At 40.2% G+C, this 15,144-nt stretch overlaps 1 protein-coding gene across 1 annotated transcript in view; it reads left to right on the forward strand.

The window, feature by feature from the left end:
• The window catches only part of LOC306799866 (uncharacterized protein), a 257,832-nt gene extending 244,473 nt beyond the window's left edge, over positions 1-13,359 (forward strand). The window contains exon 5 of the mRNA XM_079301452.1: positions 13,175-13,359. Within this exon, the coding sequence (XP_079157578.1) occupies positions 13,175-13,228 (54 nt within the window). The 3' untranslated portion in view covers positions 13,229-13,359. The remainder of the gene's footprint in view (positions 1-13,174) is intronic.
• Positions 13,360-15,144: the final 1,785 nt, after the last annotated feature.

Raw genomic sequence — 15,144 nt, forward strand, 5'->3', positions numbered from 1 at the left:
AACATATTCCTGACGGGGTGAATTTTCAAATTTGGATTCTGTTTGCCAGTAAATTGTCCACAGAGAAATGACTGCATATGCATATCTTTTTAACTGGATATATTAAGTTAAATTAAAAAAAAAAAAAAAGACAAAAGAAAAAAAAAAGAAAAAAAGGTTTCTCTAATGGCCCATCCCAAGTAATACATGTCTACCTTGCAAAGCAGGAAGCTGTATTTTTACAAAGTCATAGGCAGTAAGTGCAGATGATAGATACAGACTTTAAAACTTTACTATCATAATTTACTTTTTCCTGATACCTTATGCTTCATCTAAGTTTCATCTAGCAACTGCAAAGACATGTTGGAGGAGTTAATTCTTGTTGAAAGGGAAGTGGCTGAATAAGGATCCACAAACAACACTGGGAGCACCATGGTGGTCTAACCTTGACACAGTTTGTGTTTGCTGGCTAGTTCCAGGGTCCATGGTGTATTGCATTTGCTGCCCACCTGATACAGACCTGCTGTGAGCAGTAGTTTTTTACCTGGCCCTTCTGGAATTCTGTAACAGAGCCTGCCAGAGCACAAAAAAAACCTCCCCTGAAACAGTAGAGACGCACCCTGCACGACAAATGGTGAAATATCACGCTGGTTAGCAGATTTGGCAGATGTGCCTTTGCTCTAGGACCACCCTTCCTGTAGAAATTTACTTGTGAATTGTGTAGCTATGTGTATTGTGTGTGGGGAGACGTGTTACTTCCAGATGTACAAATGAATCTGTGATTTACAGTGCGGTCTATGTGAATAATCACAACTGTTGTCCATGCACACAGATTTTTCGAGGATGTTTCCAAGAATTTTGAACAAAAACTACGCGGAGCCAGTACATATTTCAAAGATATCATCATGTATACATGTGTCTCTCCTTGCTTCCTACAGTCTGAGTTCCTATAAATAGGAACAATCCCAGTCTGAGAAAGAAAATGAGAAATAAAGCAAATAATACAGACTTTTAAAAAATCATAATTGTCTGCATGTGCCAAATCTAATCGTGCACACAGATGCCACTGAAATAGAGATGGCTCCAAATGAGTCTCATGCCTTTGGCCTAGAAAACACTTTTCCATTTCCCAAGAGAATATGAAATCCCTCACTGAGTATGAGAGATTGTACCTTAAAAATTATTTCAAGTGATTATATTTATAGCCTGTTTATGAGGCTCATTACTATGTACATGAACACATAAATGAAATTAGCCTCACAAGAGGCATTTATCCAAGGATACACAGGATGTCTGCAGCAAAGCCAGGAACCAGAAGATATCCTCCAAGTTTAGTCCAGTATCTTAACCTCACTACTATTTTTGCCTGCTTGTGTCCTACCATACTCCATTAGTGACCAGAAATCTTCACGAGGAGACCTCTGCTCTTTCTTTCCAAAGAAGAGCATGTGTGGCTTGTGTGCTCCTCCCCATTATATTAAGATATCTCAACAAGAATGTGCACTTGTGTGATCAGTCAAGATCACTACTTCTAAATGACTGAAGTAGCAAAAGAAAACACAAGGCATATGTAAAGTAAGATATTACAGTTCTTTTTTAAAAGAATATCTCATGCTTCTGCTATAAAGAAATATCCTATTCAGAGAAATACATTACCCAATTTAGTATGGAGGGGATAATCTACTGTGCATGTTAATCCTTTGGAGTCTATTTTAGCTCTCTATTTCATAAAATTATTGCTTCATTCTCTGATAATTTTACAATTCAGTATCATTAATTTTATATATAGAAAAGGATTGATGGAACTACTTATTGTTAAGATTTCCCATCCTTTCCCATTAGGAATATTTCTTTTCAGTTGCTGTAAGAATAGGATTAAGTTTACTGAGCAAGAAGATCGAGATTAGCATGCAGGTGTGGGGCTTGGAGCAGCACCTGCCTGCCAAGCTCTCTCTGCTGCCAGGATATACATGAGGCTTGCTGCTGCAGTTTGGTGGGCTGATCCCATAGAGGAAGACAGCAAGGTTTTGTTGCCACTCTGTGTTTGTAGCTGACAACTGGCAGAAATTTGAGTTTTGAGCAGAACTGTGCCATATGATACACAGTATTCTGAAAATGGAGGCCCTTCCTTAAAGTGTGCACTAAAATCCAGCACTGACTTTTTGGTTAATTTTGTATGTGCCTCTGCTGCCTACCTGTTAACTGGGGATGAACATAGTTCTCCATCTCCTCAGGCATTAGGAAGATAAATTTACATGTGTTACAAAGCACATTGTCACTATAGTGAAAAAAAACCTGCTTGAGAGTCTATGCAAACATTAATAATTCTGTCTTCAGAGCAGAATTTGAATGCTGTAAAGGAAATATGGTATGGCATTAAAAAGTGATGAGAAAATAAAATATGAAATATTTTGTCGTACGGCTAGCAGTGCCCATTCAACACTGAGAACAAGGCAAGGGGCCTCCCATTAGAATTAGATGCAATTCTGCAGATTTTTTTCTAATGAGAAAATTCAAGGATGTAGTTAAGGTGGAATAAACAGTCTTAATTCCAGTGCTCCAGGAATTCTAGCTGCTCACTTTGCAACTTGTCTTTTAATATACTTTCAGTTGTGTTATATAAAGTGACTAAGGTGGAAATTTAGAAGCTCCATCAGGCTAATGTAGAAACCCTTGTATCATATTCCAGAAATCCCAGGCTTGGTATGACACCTCCTCCCTGGCCAAAGGTGCTGGTATTCGTGCTGGCAGACATGCAGCAACCACCAGCTCTAAGGAGGAGGCCAGAGTTGGGGACTGAGCACTGAAGGTATTCCAGAGCCACATACAAGCAGAGCCACAGGCACTGTAGGGCTCCTGGGGGAGCTGGAGTGAGTGGCAGGGTGTAGGTTGCAAACCCTGCTGCTGGAAGTGGGTTTCAATAGCTGGTTCAGGAAATTATTGTGATGTTTAAGAGAGAGTTCTGCTGAACCAGGTTCAACTGCTTCCAGACAGTTCTGTGGGACTAAATCTGCCATGGCACCCTGTCATCTACCAGTCTACTTGGTTCATGGGCTACATGTGTGTGTAAGTGTTTGCAGATAGGGACATCCACCACTTCAGTTCAGAGATGGTCCTTTTCAATGCAACATCCTGGAAATTAAAGGATCTGTTTTCATTCATCTTTGTAGGAGTTATATAACTAAGTATCCATATACCACCTGATTGGTTTTTTTCTTTTTTTTTGTCTTGCTGGTTAGTGTTGTTGTTAGTTGTAGTTCTTGAATTAGGTGTTACTGTGCTTCCTACATGCAAGGAGGGAGCAACTAAGTTATTGCATAAAATAGATATATAAATGTGGTGAAGTTCATATACTGCTCTTTGAGACACTTAAGAACAAGTGAATGACTTGCTGTGAGAGTGAGAACATAGGATCCATAACCTTTCTCTTATAGCCAAGAACTTAATAATAGAAAAGATGAATTCAGAGAAGCATGCAGAGAGGGGCTTTCATTTGCCCTGTCATTCTCCACTACTGTTACCTCCTACTTGATCTCTCACTTTACACCTCAGACATATTTCTCTTGCTGTTTGAAAAGTGCTGACTAGAGATTGACTCTTATCTAATATTATTTAGTGTTAACTCCCCTTTTCCACTCAGACTGCAATGACTGCTTCAGGGTCATATGGCTGGAAATGAGAATGTGTGCTCCACAGGTAGTCAGCTCACTGAGCTGGCCCCCCAAAGTGTCTGCTCTTTACTACAAACAGGTTTTTTGTTTTTTTGGTTTTTTTTTTTTTCTTTTATTGCAAACAGAAATCTCAGCTGCCAAGAGAACCACCTGCATATAAGCATGCAGGTAGTGTAGCAGTGGTTGCTATATGGTACACATTAGGATTCTAGTCTGAATAATGCAGATGTTCAGGAACTTGCAGTGGCTTTAAGGTGACCCAGAGTTGCTTGTGTAACAAGGGACAGTCCTACAGGGCATTTATTATTATTATTATTACAATACTTTGGAAAGAAGAGCTAACAGCTTGCTAAAAGCTGACATTTGCAGCTAAAATATGTAATGCCTGAAGAAATGCAAAACAGCCCTTATTAATATTGGTTTTTCTTAGCAATAAACTTGAACTATGATGATAGTCTGTAAGCATGAAATGCCTCTTTCCAGTTAAAAAATGTGCCTAGTACCATGTCTAAGCAGGAGTCCAGCAGTGAAGGACAGCACATAAAACTAAGGTAAATAGGTGCAGTGTCATGGAAAGGAATGAAGGAAATGGTTGGTGCCTTGCTTTCAGCCAAACTCTAACGGAATAAAGTATTTAATTATGTCCTGAAACCTTGTTAACTTGGCTTCCACTGTTAGAACAATGGGAGAAGCAAACTGCAGAATCAGATTTTTTTACAAAACTGTCATAAAAACAGAGGCTTTAAAAAAGATGAACCAAGCCCAAGAGTTTGTAGCATGCTCCCAGCTGCTGAGATAGGAATTATGAATATACAGAGAGGCAACAAACAAATGTACCCCTTGCTATTTACTGGCTGTTACTCAGTGAGATAATCACTTTCTTCTTCTCATACTCAGTATAAAAATTTGTTTGAAAGGTATCAAGGAAATATGAAGACTGCAGATGGTGTTCTGGAGATTGTTATAAATCATTACACAGGCAAAAACAATGTTTTAAAATCATTAAGGTTGCAAAGTCAAGTGCTCAAAAGGTATAAAATTACTCAGTAATGGTTGTCTATGCAGTTATAATGGGCTTCTCTGTGAACGCTTGTTATCATTCTATTATTTGTTATAATTCTCCCATTACTCATTAGCCTTAAATGTGGGATCATCTGGAATTTTCCCACTTGTTCTTTTAATTTAATTTACATGTGAAAGAGGTTTTTGCTTTAAAAAATAAAGGAACCTGAAAATACCATCCCATGGCATATTGACAAATGGATTGCCAGCAAGGTTGACATTTTTCTATTCATCACAGAGACATGGAGAGTCTGACAGCATTAGATTTTAATAGTCTGTGTGGACCAGTGCTAGAAGGGGCTGGATCACTTTGCAGCTGGGTGTAGATGATTTTTGTTGACAATGGAGGAGTGGTCAATGTCAGGAATTCAGAGGTTAGAGCCAGGATGCAAAGGGAAAAAAGGGCTGTCCTCTTTTTTTCCTTTTATGTCTCTGCGTCCTTCTGTTCTTATCCATTTTGGCTGTTCTCATGTCCTGCCTAGCCCTCCTAATCAATTTGGATTGTCTTAACTACCTGGTTGCTATAACTACTGCTTTTTCATTCTCAATTTTAGTTGACTCTTAATCTCAGGTCCCATTTTCCACAGGTATTTTGAGATCCCTATTTCATTCTTCTCCACCTCAGACTATAATGCTTACTCACCCTGGGGTCCTTTTACAACATCAGTGCCTTGATGTCTTGTCTTCACTCCCCCTGTAACATCCCTCTTTTACTCCCAGTCTCCTCTTGTGCTCCCTCCTCCACACCTCCTCATCTCAGTGACTGATGGGCAGCACCCCAACAGCCCAGCAGAGATACGGCAGTATCTCACAGTACTCTTAGGGTTATGTGCCAGCATCTCCTGCCATGCCTGCCATCCCTGCCTCCTGCTCTGTACAGCTCCTGCTCCTGGGAGGAAGGTGCCATTCCAGATCTGTCTGCAGAGGTCTAGGGAAGCTGGAAGAGAAGCAGGTATAGGGACTTCAGGGAAATATATGCTGAGGATACAGAGACTGTGCCTTTTCAAGTGTTTCTCATGTGGCCAAACCTGGAAAGTTTTCACAAGAAAGTAGAAGGTGCATCCTTAGCAGAGTCACCCATTTGGGAAAATTTCTGGTCCCTCTTCCACATGTTCTAAGGAATCTTACCTTCCTTCAGCCTCCTTCCAGCCAATCCAGCTCCCCCTTCCAAGGAGAAGAAGCTGGATGAGCTTGGCTATTTTTGTCTTCATGGCACCACCTTATTCCAACACAGGTAAAAAAATTGTATCTTTCTTGAGAAACAGGAAAAGGACAAACAGCTTGACTTAAATTTTTCACCTTGAACTCGAAGAGAGGATGTGATCTGCAGGATGGAAATATCTGGCTGCAGTGCTAGAGATCTGACACACCAGTGTTTCATTCCAATGAATGTCTGAGACCATGGGAAATGCCAAGCCTCCATAGTGACAGAACACTCCTGGCCCTTCTGATAAAACATTCAAGTAATCGACTAGCACAAATTTCTATTGCTAAAATACAATTTCCCAGTTAAATGAAATGCAGTTATTGTTGGGATTTTGTTCTCCTACAAGCTCTTCATAGTACAGAAACATCTACCTTTGATTGGTGGGAATGTACCAAATGGCCAAAGTGCAAATTATCTGCAAGCTGAATTTGTGTATTTCATCTGAAAAACTATGTCAAAAGATTAATATTTAACTCCTACTCACTTTCACTGGTTTCTGCTTGTAATTCTTACCTTGCTGTATGAGGTGAGAATTCTTTGGCAAAGATTGCTCTTAAGGTTTTAAGCTGATATATGTTTTGCTGCCACAGGATCCTGAAAAGACAAGCATGGTGATAACAGGAGTGTACAACTTGCAGTTGTGAGGAGAAGAGAACCTGTGTACATCTATACTTAGCAGAAATGTCTTTAAAGCCCTTTATTGAAAAGAAGTCAGTAAGAGGTGAGATTAATTGGATCCTCAGTTTGTGAGACCAAATTCTTCCTCTGTTAATGAACTTAATATACTCACCTTCTACTTTATTTTAACTCTGTCCACAACCCTGCCAAGGCACCTGGGCTGACATGAATATAGATGTTTATGGCACACTGTGCTCTCTCTTCCCATCTAGTAGGAGGGATTTCCAAGTTAAAGAGAATAGTGCAGTAGTATCATTTCCCTGCATGAATATTTTTGTTCTACATTCAAAGAACTGCAACATTAAGTAAGAAAGCGGAGCCTAAAGCATCTGTGGCTGAGGAATGGGGGCAACAAAAAAAAATAATGGAGAGAAAATTCAAGAAAAATAAAGTGCTTGTGCTGGCAAGACAGGCAGTTAGGCAGGGACAGAAATAAAGAGGAAACAAAACAGATGAAGGATTACAAAGTAAAAACTGTTTGGGAATAGGATGTTGGGAGCGGTAAATAGGCTAGAACAATAGGGATGAACATTCGCTGAATGTGAATAGAAATCACTATAAAGTTTCCACCATCTCCTAATAAAAATACAGTAGCCTTGAGTCCTTGTGCTTTATTAAAAACTCCAGCTGGAATACATAAAAGAAGGCAGGAAAATTATTCTCAAGCCAGATAACTTTCAGATGAAGGAGAATGTAGAGATTTGATGAGATTTTTTTGAAGGCAAAAATATTTGATGAACATGACTAAGAAAAGATGCACAAAGGAGGGGAGGAAGCAAAAGAAAAAAGAAATCGTAAAGGGAAAAGAGGGAAGATTTGAGCTATAATTAGCATTTGTCTGTTTGCAGGAAATAAATGATCTCTTACCCAAAGAATTTTTCTGGTACAGGAAAATGTCAGTCCTAACCCTGTTTTTGTTAGATGTCAGGTATTACCCTCCCTTTTGTTCTGGCAAGTGTACAAGGGCAGGATTAGGAGGTTAAACATTTCTACAGTGTGCTCTGTTCAGAATGGGCTTGGTACTGTTTAGTGGACAATGAGCTATACTGCAGCTGACAAAATACAGGTTTCCTGAACCAAATATATTCAGTTCAATACATTTTCTTTGGTTATGATGGACAGTAATCTAGTGTGACATAAGGTTTCATTTTGCACGGCAGGCTGCATTGCTTCTGTGGAAAATGGAAGCTGCCCATTACAAAAAAATGCCATTATTCCTGTAAAAGAGTGAACTGATCTGAAAAACGTAGAATTGGTTCAAGTCTGCAGCTTACCTTCACATGGAACTTTTTACCTAACTCCCAATCTTGTACTTGTCCATTTGCTATGCATTCTCTTCCTATCTTGGTGAGACAGAATTTGAGAGCCAGAAATTCCCCTTCTGTTGGGAATCGTTACACACAATCTTTTGATTCCATATTTAGTGGACACTTATAATTTTTCTTGTAATGCTTTCAGGGAAGCTTTGCATGTTGATAAGAAGGCACTAGCAGTCCTAGTATGTGTTTTTGTGTGCTTTCCACTTCAGTTCCCGGTTGTGTTTAGGTGAGAAGGAAAAGAATAGCATTTTGTTATGGCTGAAGATTACAGTTCCTCCCAACCTGTGATTTTTCTTTATTTATAAAATACTTTGGACTGAATAGGCTCAGAATTACTGTAGAGCTTACTGGCACAAGCGAAAGTGCAGTTTGCTTTTCCAAGCCATGAATTTCAGTTAAAAACAAACAACTGATGAACACATTCCCCTAGAGACTGATTTAAATAGGAGTATTTCATTTGTATATTTCCTAAATAATATTTTCCGGCATGTGTAGAGATAAAAGAGTTTTTGCTTAGGATATTTTTTAAAATATCTTAAAATACCTTTTTTTTTAGACTTTGATTTTTCCTTTTTCAAGGGGACTGAGTAGGAAAATATTTATTGCAGTTGGGTCAAGGCAGAATTTTAGTGGAAAAATTAAAATAAAAAATTAAATTTGAACTAAACTGAAAGAAACAAGGTTTGAGATTTCATCAAAACCATAAAATTTCCAGTATTTGTAATAAAAAAATATTTTTTCAAATACTTTTGAATGAAGTTTTGGACAAATTTGCAAGAGTAGTGCTGTAATTGTACCATGTTTTTAGAAGAGGGTCTATTAGGAGATGAGATAGAAATTATTAGCAAAGTCTCCTTCAGGCCTTATTTACAGCCAGCATTAGATAAAGTGTTACTTAGTGGGCAAATAAGCCTGCCAGATATGAAAGAGACAAAAAGAAATGTGTCTTGGCATGCTGGGGAGGATATAAGTATGGAGCAAGCAGAATCTATTATATGTGATAGCGATGGAATGTCCCCTGAAATGACCCTCCATTCTTGCCTATTGTTAACTTTTTCTCATGGAAAAAAAAAAAAAAAAAAAAAAAAGAAAAGAAAAAAGCCACAGCCAGTGAATTCTCTAATAGTAGCTGTCTGGATGGTAGAACAACAAACTGTTTACATACATTATTACAGATTTCTGCTGTGTTGTTTTGGTGCCCAACCAAAATTGAGGTTCCCCTGTGGTACTGTATAAACATAGAAATTTTTCTCACCATAAAGAGCTCCAGTTGACACTCATGAGACAGAGACAGACAAGGAGGGAGCAGCAGAAGTGGTTTGTCCAAGGTCATGCTGTAGGTCAGTGGCAGCACCAGAAGGAAAACAGGACCCAGAAGTTTGGGTTTGTGTAAATAGGGGCATTTACCAGCATAATCACTCCCAGGGAAGAATGCCCATATGAGGCATTACATGGGTATAACTCTTGCTGTCGAGGATGCTGGTGCAATTACATCAGCAAACTTTCCCAGGCAGATGAACCCCTGCTCATGGGCTCTTTAATCACAAAACCCTGTTGCAAGGAGACATTCTGCCAAAGAGTGTTGTTGGAAATCTAGCGAGAGGAAGGAAAGAAAAAAACAAAACAAAACAGTCCTCACTTCAATTAGAGGAAAAGATAATTCCTTTCAAGTCGAGAGGCTCAGCTCCTGCTGGCCTTTGTTCTTAAGCTTACCCTTGCTGTAATTTCACAGAGTAACTTGAATAATGCCAGTTTGTTCTGTGATTACCCTCAGCTGGAGCACAAAATTAATATCTCACTAAGTAATTCAGTACATGATGGGTGAACATTTAGTCAAACATGCCCTAAAAAGCTAGGATTTTCAATGTTTGCTGGAACTCCTTCAGTGACAATTAATTGCCTGTGTTCGTATATGTTTATGAGCCTCAGTAAACAGGCAGCATATTTATGTCTCCCCACTACCTTCAGAAATAAACTTCCTGAAGAGAAAAAACCTCATGTTCCCTGATTACAATCTAATTTTAAGTAAACAAGGGGTGGGGAAAGTGACTAGTAAGCAGGACTTTGGAGGGAGGAAGGTGGGAGGTGAAGAATTTTTTCCCTCTGGAACTATACCACATCTAATGCTTTTAGTATTAAATTAATATGCTGCAAGAAAGAATGGCTGGGGCTAGTCCTCTTAGTGTTTGGGGTTTTGTTTGCTTTTTTTTATCCTAAGAGTTAGGACTCAAGACCAGGTGCAGTATTTACTAACTTGTGATGTGGAGTTGCTATAGGAAATTCTACCTTTGAGAGGTATGTGTTCTAACCTGTGCACAATTAAAAAAAAAAATTCATTTTTTGAAAGCCCTAAACCATTGATGTGTGATCCTATGGTATGCTACAGCCAATGTCTCTCTCCCATCTCTTCACATTGCACCCCTGCCATTGCACTGCTTTCTTTCCACATGAATCCCTTCCAGAACTGAAAGTACCAATCTTTTGCCCCATTAGTCTTATTTGCTGTAGCTTTTACCATGCAATGAAGGTTTGTGGGGCAAGAGGAATCCCCATTTTTTGTCACAACTGGGACATTGCCATTGACTAATTATGTTACTTTATCTTCTTCTGCATTGCAGGATGAATTTACTTTTGCAAAGTGTTTAGAGATGTGTAGGAAACAGATTGTAGACAAAGGATTAAGTATTTTTTACTTTCGTTGTATCCATTAACATCTGCAGAAAGAAGACATTAGTGCATAATTTCAGTCTGTCTGTACAACTGACTGCTAGTTTCACTGGCTTGTGCTTGCAAGGGATTATATCAGGTGGAAAACACAAACAATTTAGTCAATGTTCATTGTTGTTCACTTTTCATCTAAAATTTTTCACTCTGCTGCTGTCCAAAGATTTCCTTTAGGACTGGGAATTTAGGTAAAAGTAGACTAATGGAAACCCCTGAGCCATAATGTAAAGACAGGAGATGATAAAGTGAAAAATAATGAAGTATGATGATAGATGGCAATTCTTTGCTGTTGCCCAAAATCTTAACCATTAACTCTTTCGGATTTACTCTAGGCCATCTGTAACTCTGCCTTATTCTAGACTTTTTGCTGTTGTGATGGTTAGTGCTAAAGGTTGGAGAGCAAACCTGCTGAGTTTCTTCATGCAGGCAGGGAAGGGGTGGGTGTGTGTGAAGGAAAGCACCTGAAAACAGTGGCATCCCCCAACTCAGAGAGGTTCTGTCAATCCCAGACACTTAATGCTGTCATTGTTAAGCTAAGTGTTTTGACCCTGTGTGTTTTTTCACCTTCTCCGTGGCTATCACATGCTTTACTGATGGTTGCACCAGGATATGCCCCTCCTTAGAAACTTGGTTAACTCTCCTTAGGGAAATCAACTTGATAAATGATCCATTAAATAATAAAATTTTGTGTTCATCAATATAGTTTTAAGGTAGCTGGACTGAAGGAGCTGACAGATCTAAAAATAAAATCAGTGCTCTTCTTGTAATCCATTGTAAACAAGCTGTCAAGCATCACTGAGGTCTCCTTTGTTATAGTTTTAATAAGTAAATAGAATAAAAGTTGAGAGATGGTAAAAAATGCAAATAAAATATAATTGCTCTTTCATTTTTTCTTTAACCTATTGTATTGCTTAAGGTGGTGGTATCTCTATTTCTCTAGTCCTGACTTAGAAAATTTTGACATAATTTTGCTGAAGTTAAATCTTCTACAATATATATTTCTGCTTTTCAAAAGCAAGAAGCTAGAAAATGTTTTAATTGCTCCCTGACTCTGATACCTAAGACATTAGAAGATTTAATAGGCTAGGAAAGCTTATTTAAAATTTTAAAAAAAAGTGTATATAGAAATACATTTTATCAAATAAAATCCCCTGAATTTTCTATTAGGTATCTGCTTTCTTTCTTTTAACTCAGATTTTGTGAATGAAGAAATCTGCATTCTATGACACGTAAAAATACATCCAAACATATGTAGATTTTCTGTACTTCATGCTGCCAGGAAAATGAGTCTCTGGGTGGTTTTTTTCTTTTTTTTTGTTTTTTTTTTTTCCTATTTTTTTCTTCTGTTTTTTTCTTTTTTTCCCCCTTCTGTCAGTTAACTCCAGGTTTCTTATCCACAGTTTTGGTTGTTGCTGGGTTAATATCCTTTGGTGCCTGTCTTTGAATGTCCTTGGCTGTCAAGTTTACAGAGGATGTGTTCCCATTCATTTTATTTCATTTCTAAACTTCCCATTGAACAGATCCTTTCTGCTCACCTGGCTCTTGAATCTGCCCTCAGGTCAGTGATACCAGTGGGAGCAGTGCCTTTGCAGTTGCACTGAGATCTGGCTCGTTCCCTGGGTTCCTGAAGCTGGGACTGGCTGGGTCTTGATAATGAGCCCTCCCATAGGAAGAGAAAAAAAAAGTTGTGAAGTTTGCTCACTGTTGCTCACTGGGATCGAACAGCTTGTCTTTTCTTTTGAGGAACATTTATACTTAACACTCAGTAGGCAAACTGCTATTTCAGTTTGCAAGTGGATTCAGTTATTCAAATGCACAGGCCAGAAAATGAAGGGGATTCTATTTAAACAGTGTGCTCCCAAGTCACAGATGATCTTTTTGATGTCTGTATTTTGCAAATGGAAATTTTCCATTTTCCAGCTCTAGCATTTGTTCAGAGGCTGTATGCTATCTAAATCTGCTTTTGTGGCTGCTCATTTGCATTTTTGCTATGCTATATTGCCTCCTGTCTTCTCCCCTTGGCCCCCCACTCTTTTATATTGAATTCCTATTTTTTGCTGCCTCCACTCCGTCTTGCATCTCTGAAGACTCAATCATGCGAGATGCTGAGCACTCAGAGCAAACAGCAGAGGCTGCTCAGCACCTGGCCAGGATTACAGGTGAAGCAGGAAATCCAAAGCATCTGCATATTGAAGACTTTCGCTGAGAGAGAGAGCAGATGAAAGGTGGAGCTGTTCCCCACTCAAATAATAGTCTCATTTCTCCTGCAGCTTCCCACCTTTTCTCAGTTGCTAGAACTGCTGGAGCTACTAGCCAGTGCATCTGATGGGGAAGTGTCTGGAAATCTTGGGCTGAAATCTTATGGCGTGATTTGAAATACACACAGTAGTAAGATGATGTAGTCAAAACAGCCCTTCCTGGATTTAACATAATGACCATGGAAAACCGTGAATGTTCATGTAGCTTTCTTGGTCAGAATGCACAGTTTTCTACATCCTTTAGTATTTATCTTTGATTTCACCCTGTACACATAGTTTCTTTCTTCTCCCAAATCTGGTTACATCCACGTCTACAAGCAAACCGCTTAGCAAGAAAAACTGCGTTAATATCCTGAGGGAAAATTGAGAAGGTGAGGAGAGAAGCACAACAACTTAATTCTGGCAGTTGAAAGAACAATCTGAAAGTTGTCTCGCCTCAAAGTATCACGTACCGTCAAGTAATCACTATTCACTTCTACAGATCCCAATCCTCAAATAGTCTATTTCACCCTCAGGGAAAGCTGGGCGGGGGGAGAAAAAAGTGTAAGCAAGAGTATCATGCACTACAATGAGAGGCAGCCTATTTAAAGCTGAGCAGTGATACAAACTCTGGGGTGGGAGGCGGGGATTGCAGGCTTCTCCTCCCATTCCTATCTTTTTCCTAAATTCACTTCTCAGAGGAGAAGATGAATGAAAAAGAGGAACCATCAGAAGAGGGACCACATGGTCCTGGCCAGTAACGATAGAGAATGAAAATACTCAATAGTTTACCCAACCAAGGTTTTCTTCTGTGTCTGTTGGAAACTGGGGCAATGGTAGTGCCCCACAGGCTCATCCAGGTGTGCAAGAACCTGCAGAATGCCTCTGGAGTGCTCTGGGAACAGAGCACTCATTTTGCAAAAGTTTTCCTCCTGCCACAGGAGGCAAATACCTGTGAGAGCATGGCATGGTGTTCCCACTGTCTGGCAGAGGACTGGTACCTAATCACCATCGATTAAGAAGGTCTGGTGATGAAAGCACGGTGTATAGTCAGTATTTTGAGCGTGTCTATGGCTTCCTATACTGCCCTTTTGGACTGGCCATGGGGCAGTTATGGGAATCCTTAACAAAACCCTCTGCTTACGAGAACAGCAAACTGCCAGAGTAAAGCGTGATATTGCCATGTTCCTGTCATGTGCAAGCACGTGCCCACAAACCAAAACACAGCTGGCAAGTCTAATTTTAGCTCTACCAGCCTTGAGAAGTGTCCCTTTAAAGAAATTCTTTTTATAATTCCTTTTTTTTTTTTTTTTTTTTTTTTTTTTTTTTTTTTTTTTTTAAGCAATTTGGTTGATAATACAGCAGCTGACAATCCCGCTGCCATACTACGGATGATTTAAATAAAAACAAAAAAGAAACTGCTGCCGCACATTTTTTTTTCCCCAAAAATTTATAAATAGGCAAAACCACTGTAGAAAGGCCCAGGAATCTGATGACATGTTAAAGAAATAAGTTATTGTAAAAAAGGAGAAATGCTTAGGATTTGCGTACAAGAGGAAACATTTTGTTATTCACGCACTTTTTTTTTTTTTTTTCCCGTGATGATTTATAGCCCCGCTCTTCGTTGGTGTCTTTGGGAGGATAAATATTTGGGATGGCGGTGCTGACACAGGTCCTGCCCGCCTGGGATCTGCGGCAGGTGTGGGGCTCTGGGCGGGCGCGGGGGCCACGCCTGGGCCGGGCGGCGGCAGCTGCGAGCGGGGGAGCCCGGCCGGGCAATCGCGGCCGCGGTAACTTTTGTGGCAACGAGGTTTTTTCACACGTCTGGGGGAAGGCACCCGCACGGCAGGCCGGCCGAATTTCCTCTTTACTCTCTTCCTCCATTTTGTTCCAACTTTAAATAAACCAAGTCTTATATAAGCGGTCTAACAAAGTATGTATTTAATATGTCTGGCCCGGGGTCGCCTCTCCGCGAAGTGCCGGATGACGGTGCGGAGTAGTTTTCCGAAGGGGGAGGACGACGACGAGTTCCCTGCTGGGCGACCAGGCTTCGTGACCTTCCCCTCCCGTTCGTTAACATATATCGATGTATTTTTACACTGAAACGATAGCTGCGAAGCGGCGTTGCGGGGCCGGTGCCGCCCGCGGCGCTGGGCTCCGGGCGCGGGGCGCGTTCCGGCGCTGCCCGGTCCGGCGGGCGCGGAGGCGGCCGCGCGGCCTGCGCCGACCTCCCGGGGGAGCGGCGCGCCGAGGTCCCTCCCACCGGC

This window comes from Erithacus rubecula, assembly GCF_903797595.1.
Source record: "Erithacus rubecula genome assembly, chromosome: 3".
Taxonomy (NCBI): Eukaryota; Metazoa; Chordata; class Aves; order Passeriformes; family Muscicapidae; genus Erithacus; species Erithacus rubecula.